This window comes from Rutidosis leptorrhynchoides, chromosome 5 (assembly GCF_046630445.1).
Source record: "Rutidosis leptorrhynchoides isolate AG116_Rl617_1_P2 chromosome 5, CSIRO_AGI_Rlap_v1, whole genome shotgun sequence".
NCBI classification, from domain to species: Eukaryota; Viridiplantae; Streptophyta; class Magnoliopsida; order Asterales; family Asteraceae; genus Rutidosis; species Rutidosis leptorrhynchoides.
Window position 1 is genome coordinate 19,678,745 of NC_092337.1, and position 7,202 is coordinate 19,685,946.

The window sequence follows — 7,202 nt, forward strand, 5'->3', positions numbered from 1 at the left end:
CTTACGAACAATGACCCTCTTTTGAAAAAAGTAATTAAAAGCATCTATGCTAAAAATGGTTGGTTGGGATGTAATTCCTCTTTAAATGAAAATAATCTTAAAAAATTCTTGGGTATAACGTGGTTTAATATCCTTAATATTGAACATACCCTAAACAAGTTAAGGTGTGATATCTCTAACACGTTTGTTAAGGTTAGAGGTAAATGATTGAAAACTAGCTTTTTGGCATCACAAATGGTGTGGTAATGTAGCTTTGAAAGTGGCCTTCCCCAGACTCTATCGACTGAAATTGTGCAAAAATGTTTTGGTAGCTGATCGTGTTAAATGGAAGATGAAACTACCTCTTTCTGTTTGGTCTGGACTTCATTACCAAAGTGGAGAACTACTTCAGAGCTGTCAAGACTATTACCCTCATAAAAAGTTACGATACATCAGGTAAACAAAATGATGGATGGGTCTGGAAATATTGTAATAGTGGTACCTTCTCTTCTAAATCCCTCACTGTTATACTCACTGAGCTCACAACGGTTAATACTCTGCAACAAGATCCAACCATAAGGAACGCATTGATTCCTCAAAAATTTGGTATCTTCATTTGGCGCGCTAAACAAAATAAGCTTTCCATACGGTCAGAACTTGATCATCGAGGAATTGATTTGGATTCGATTAGATGTCCGGTATGTGATGAAGATATTGAAACTCTAAACCACTATCTTCTAACTACTTTTGGTTAATTATAATCATATCTTTCCGAGGCTATTACCCCCAACGAAACATGCCATATATGAGATGATTTTCAACTACTTTATTGCTGAAAATTCAGCACTGTAATCGGTACCATTTCAGCTTGTTCTAAAGTTCGTTGCTACTAGGGCGATATTTTGTGTGATAAGGGTTTTTCTCTGTTCTCTTATCGTGTTTATGTCAATTTTAAATGTTATTGTATACAGTAGAATTATCTGTTAAGTTATATCTTGTGTCTTGAATTTGTATAGTTTCGGGCTAGGTTTACTGTGCTTTAATCCTTTTTATTATTATTTAATAAAGTTGTCTTGATCTTAAAAAAAAAAAAAAAAAAAAAAAAAAAACTCCTTAATTAAGTGTTTGCATTACACATTGTTACACATACAATAATCAAAATACAATTTTTTACCCTCACGTTACGTTCGAAATGAGTAAATCGCAAGTCAGATACGGAGGGTTTATTTATCGATCACTGTTAATAAAACACTGAAAATTGAAATTGAATTGAACCCAAATATAAAACACAAAATCAAATTTAATTGGAGGGTTAAGGCAATATCAATAGCGTGTCTGCAGCAATTCATGTTCGATATCAAAACCCTACATGATCTATTATTCCCTACGATTATATTTGTAGCTGTTGATTGACGATTTCAATTCGCAGTTACTGATTTGTTTTATGTATGTGCTCAATCATGTTTAATTTTGTTTTGTATTGACGAATTAATTTAATGCGTAAATTCGCTAGCTTGATTATCATATATTGTGTAAATTAGGGTTTTTTAAATTTGGGGACGATGACTAGAAAACCCTCTACTTGTGCAATTTGCGAGAATTCGAATCTTGCTTCTGTTTGTACTGTTTGTGTTAATTACAGGTAATTTTTTCTTTTTTTATATTTCAGTTTTGATTATTTTGGCCAATTTAGTGTAAATATGTATGTAGTCATGTAGATATGGATAAATACATGTATGTATGTATGTATATATATATGTGTGTGTGTGTGTGTGTGTGTCTTATATGATTAATAGTAGCTTTTGTTATCACAGGTTGAATTCATATAGTACTAATTTGACAGCATTAAAAAGTCGTCGAGATTCGTTATACTTAAAATTAAGTGATGTCCTTGTTGCTAAGGTCCGTGTAACACTACAACTTTGTTCTTATGAATTCGTTTTGTTGGTCGTGATTAGTTTGGTTTTAATCGGACGATTGTTTTTTCAGAGTAAGGCAGATGATCAACTTAGTTGGAGAGTCCTTCAGCATGAGAAACTTGCCGTTTTGAGAGAGAAGCTTCATTTTCGTAAAGAACAGCTTTCAAAAGGTTTGATATTTTACAAATGCAGTTGGTATTTGTGGACCTTTTTATTATATTGTATCGTTTTATAAAAAAGATTTTGTGTTTTATAGATAAAGAAAAGGTTGAAAAGAAGGCTTCTGACTTGAAAGTCAGATATGAATTGCTTGAATCGGCCATGAATGTGGTATGCAATCATGTATATGTTCTTTTTCCTTTTTATATGGTAGACTTTTTTGTTAAATGTTGATATATCTTTTGATTTGCAGTTAGAAAAAAACCGCAAAGAGCAACTGGAGAAGTATTATCCTAATCTTATTTGCACCCAGAGCCTTGGACTTGTAACAATTTAACCATTCTTGTTTTTTTTTTTTTTTTTTTTTTTATTTTTTATTTCCGTCCTAAATCTCGTTGTTTGGAAAACTTATTCTTGTTTAGAAGAATTTATATTATATATTATATAGTATTTTTATAACATGTACACTTTTATGACATGCAGATGGCAATTACATCTGAACGTCTTCATAAACAATCTGTTGTTATTAAACAAATATGCAAGTTGTTTCCACAACGCAAGGTAAGTAATTCGCGTTTGATTGGAACTAATACACACTGATTTCGGGTTTTAATCTCAATTGGAAACTTTATTGTTTTTAAAATGAACTTGATGTTATTCTGAAATGTGTTACGTCTACGTTGTAGCAAACGAAATGTAGAAACTAATGTTTGGATGTGTCTCTACTGCCTGAAGTCATAATAATAAGATAATTAAATGTTTGAGCTTTTAACATTTTTTGATTATTAAAGGAACTATGTTATGTAAATGACCAAAACAAGACATATTGGAAAAGGAGTTACATCTTGTGAAATGAGTAAAGAGCTATTTGCTTTTTATTAAATTAGGTAAAAAAGAAGAATTGAATATGTTGTCAAAATTTACCCTCGGATAATTATATTTGTGACAGGTGGTGTGCATATGATTGTTGGACACCCAAAGGGATCAGATAGTTAGATGGATATATGTTATTAGGACATCATTTAAATACTAATTACATTCACTTAAAGTAGTAATAGCTAGATGATTAGCTTCAAAACATATGTTTTAATACTATGTTTTCAAATTGTGTTTGGTATGGTTGCAGGTAAACATAGATGGAGAGATAAAAGACGGGTCAAATGGGCAATACGATCAGATTTGTAACGCACGGTTACCAAAGGGGCTTGATCCTCACTCAGTCCCATCCGACGAGCTTGCTTCTTCTTTGGGGTACATGTTTCTCTAAGTATCATTAATTAAGTTGTAATTAAAGTATACACTTACCCATAGTATATGTTAAACCATTTCCTAATGTATTTTTACCCTAATCTCAAATTATTGTCTCACTTTCGGTGCGACAGATATATGGTGCAGCTTCTTAATCTTATCATTTACAATGTTGGTGCTCCTGCACTCCATAACTCGGGCTTTGCGGTAATAATTTTTTATCATCTCGTTTTTTTTTTTTTTTTTTTTTTTTTTAAGAGTTCCGTGTGTTATTTTGTTGAATTAGTTGTGTGTGATTTCTTTTGCTAATATTTTATGACATTCTAGTAGTGAATTTTTATGCATTTTGTGATACAACTAAAGTCATCGTGCTACTAGTTGTAATTTAGTTACAGAACATCAACAAATAGCACCACAAATCTTCCAAAGTTGAATTAGTTATGAACAATAGGGTATCAAATTTATTCACTTAAGAATAGACATCATTAAAGGTATGTTTCTTAAGTCTCTACGTATCAAATTTAGTATCCCAAATGTACAATACTTCATTTGTTGCATCACTAACATAGTGTTTGTTTTTCAGTCTGCAGATCTTATTGTCTTATATATGCGCCTGCAGACATTTTTACTGCATACGTTTTTACCAGCAGACTATTTGTTTTTCTGAAGACATAAGATAAAATAATGTGTTATTATGTCTGCAAACTCACAAACTTAGAAATATGCTTCCAAGTGCTGCATGCAAAATTAAGTTATTTTGTAAACATAAAAACAAACCGTCTCTACTATTCAGCACACAGACCTTTAGGACACATCTTATCTACAGATGGATCGCAAATCTTCAGACAAAAACATCTTAAAAAACAAACAGCACCTAAGATATTAGTTTTGACAACTAAGTTGTTTTTGCATGCAGGGTTCATGTTCCCGGATATGGCAACGTGATTCTTACTGGGATGCACGCCCATCCTCAAGAAGGTAACAAACCAACCTTTATAAAATCACACCCTTCACTTTTGTTAATAGATTGATTATTATTATTATTATTTTTTTTTTTTTTGTTGCAATACAGTAATGAGTATCCATTATTTATCCCGCGCCAAAACTCTTGCACGATTGGAGTGGAAACATCATGGTCAGATCGAAGCTCTAGTAACTTTGGTGTTGCTTCAATGGAATCTGAGAGGAAGGCCCGCTTAGATTCTTCCGGAAGCATTAGTAGTAGTAATAGCATAAACTATACATCATCATCACCTCACTCTATAGAAACACACATGGATTTACAAAAAGGAATATCTCTTTTAAAGAAAAGTGTCGCTAATGTCACGGCTTACTGTTACAACTCGTTATGTTTGGATGTTCCTACTGAAGCAGCATCTACCTTTGAAGTATTTGCAAAACTGTTGGCCATGCTTTCTTCTTCAAAGGAAGTTAGAACCGCTGTTTCATTGAAAATGGCTTGTTCAAGGTACTTATAGTTCTTGATTCTTCACATTTGAGACATGTGAAGGAAACAAAATGGGCGGTTTTGGTATGTTGCATCCCGGGTAAAAAATGGGTTTCATTTAATAAGTATAATACTTTTTAGTGTGGGTCTTCAATTCTGAATTTTATTAATATTCGTGTATTAAACAAGTTCTCTCTTTTAGCTAAGTAAGGTCTGTCTGGGTCGACCTAGTACATTCCAAATTTTTTGATTATCTATAAATGTTATTCCAAAAGCTATATTTTTCAATTAGAGTCTATATTTCAGTTGTATATAAGTTGATTTAGGAGGTTTTCTGCATTTGAATAACATCGTGGGCGTCTTTTGACCCATTATAACCATCTGACCCTTTTGGTCTGTTTCTCTATTAACTGTTTTTGTTTTTCCGCTTTGCATGTTAGAGAACAAACATTACTGAACCCATTTTGGTCCTTTTATAAGTAAATGGATCAAATATATCACCTCTGGACAGTTTATGCCACTTTTGACCCGTCTTGTTTTGATATAATTCTAATGTTTGGCCCATTTGATACGTTAAGGATAAATATAAACAAATTCCACCTGTTTCTAAATAAATAATCGTTGAAATTTCCACCTTTAGACATGTATCTGCATCTTTACTATTGCTTAACAGCATATAAATGGTAATACTGTAACTGCCACTACTAAATTTGCAGATCATCAAAGCAAGTTCAGCAGTTAAATTATTCAGTGTGGAACGTCAACTCACCTATTTCATCAAGCACTATACTCGAAAGTACACATACTTCGGATTCAATGGTACATATACAAAATAATTGAGCTACTATACATGAAGTTATAAGGATAAGTATCAATTAATTATTAATTAATGTTACTATTTTAATTTTATGTGTTTATGTGTTTATAAACAGAGAAGCACACGAGACAAAAATCTTTCAAGTTCTGCTGATAGTTATCTTTATGCTACTGAACACGGTAAAAATGAAACACTTACAGAAGGCTGGGATCTCGTGGAACATCCTACTTTGCCGCCTCCACCTTCGCACACCGAGGATGTTGAGCATTGGACTCGAGCCATGTTTATTGACGCAACAAAAAAGAATTCTGGTTCTTCAAAGTAAGCCCCTGTTTAGTACAACTGTATATTTAGTACCCCATACATGATTGTTAAACACTTGGAAGTATTAGGGTGCGTTTGATTACCTCTTAATTGAATAGTTCAACGCTTGATGATGAACCAATTAATCAGCATATTGTTTCTGACCTTATGAATGACATATGGTGCTGAATGGTTCAACCATTCAGTGTTATTGAACCATTCAGTGTTGGAACACCTTTTTAACTATTAAGCACCTAATTTTTATGAAATATCCTGTTTAAACTATATGAAGAATCAAGAACACTTATTAAAGACAACTATATAATGATTTTTTATTCATGCAAAATGTTAATAAGATAATTTTACATCATTCACATTGTTCTTTATCAAACAGATTATTGTCATTTGGAACCAACTTCATTTAGAACTGAATCATTCAGATTATGAACCATTTAGCGTTTAATCATTCAGTTTTCTATCAAACACACCCTTAGACTTTGTTCATCAACATCACACTTGTTTATCGTTAAGTCTCATGCTCAAGATTCTGTAAACAATATAACAGTTTGATTACTTTATATTGTGTTTAAACTTGTTTGTTCTACAATACAGGTGAATTGTGGTCGACTATGCTAGTCATTCGGTACATGCTCAAATGTTTGGGGAGGATGTGCATTCGATATTTTGTGAATATTAAAAACCGGGTTGAATTGAACTAAGCCTAAGTTTGTATATATAAGATCGTTTCTTTATGTTTCACCTTTTGGTTGTTACTACTAACTGTAGTTACCCATAGCCTTATTATATAATCTTATCCTCTTTAATAGACTAATACAATTATTATTTTTCTAATATTTTCCTTTTATCAAATATATTTGTTGTTAATGTAATCTGGGACAGGGAACTAGTTAGTGTTGCCTTTATGCAACTATATTAGATTGCCCTGCAAAGGTTGCATATTTCTTCACTATTAAGTAAAGAGGTCTTTGGTAGGGTAACTCCAGGTTCAGTCTTTGAGTAGTTGTACTTGATGCATCATGTGTAATACCCCAGAAAACTGCCATATATATCTTCTGCCAATGTTAATAATTTCTGTGAAACTTTAATGTTGTTATTCTTTAATATAAAATGTTCCTAATTTTTGTCATTTCAACATCATAAAAGTAGTTACTTTTCATTGCATTTGACTATACTTTTCTGGCAAGTGTAACTGCTTTTGTTTTCTTAAATGCTGCTGCTTTAGTTTGGTTAGCTAAAGAAAAAAGTTGTTGCAACAAGACACTAGTATTTTTTTAGAAGGCCAAATACTAGATGCGAGTGGTACATTTAA

The 7,202-nt window shown here is 32.2% G+C and overlaps 1 protein-coding gene across 2 annotated transcripts; it reads left to right on the forward strand.

Moving 5' to 3' along the window:
* The first annotated feature begins 771 nt into the window (after positions 1-771).
* On the forward strand, positions 772-6,960 carry LOC139846998 (uncharacterized). Of its 2 annotated transcripts, none has more exons than XM_071836595.1 (14): positions 772-894; positions 1,521-1,621; positions 1,794-1,881; positions 1,969-2,068; positions 2,155-2,228; positions 2,311-2,382; positions 2,541-2,618; positions 3,184-3,308; positions 3,440-3,512; positions 4,222-4,283; positions 4,378-4,773; positions 5,469-5,571; positions 5,685-5,890; positions 6,485-6,960. In XM_071836595.1, exons 2-14 carry the CDS (start codon positions 1,542-1,544, stop codon positions 6,486-6,488), a joined length of 1,461 nt encoding a protein of 486 aa, XP_071692696.1. In that variant the 5' UTR covers positions 772-894; positions 1,521-1,541; the 3' UTR covers positions 6,489-6,960. The 2 variants fall into 2 exon arrangements, with proteins under 2 accessions (XP_071692696.1, XP_071692695.1); XM_071836594.1 differs by lacking the exon at positions 772-894 and adding an exon at positions 1,091-1,425.
* Positions 6,961-7,202: the final 242 nt, after the last annotated feature.

What these genes read in the sequence shown, in the direction of transcription:
- LOC139846998 (XM_071836595.1), top strand. Translation starts at nt 1,542, where the DNA reads ATGACTAGAAAACCCTCTACTTGTGCAATTTGCGAGAATTCGAATCTT. An exon ending in GCACCCAGAGCCTTGGACTT is followed by an intron (nt 2,383 to 2,540) that starts GTAACAATTTAA and finishes TATGACATGCAG; the next exon opens with ATGGCAATTACATCTGAACG. An exon ending in CACATACTTCGGATTCAATG is followed by an intron (nt 5,572 to 5,684) that starts GTACATATACAA and finishes GTTTATAAACAG; the next exon opens with AGAAGCACACGAGACAAAAA.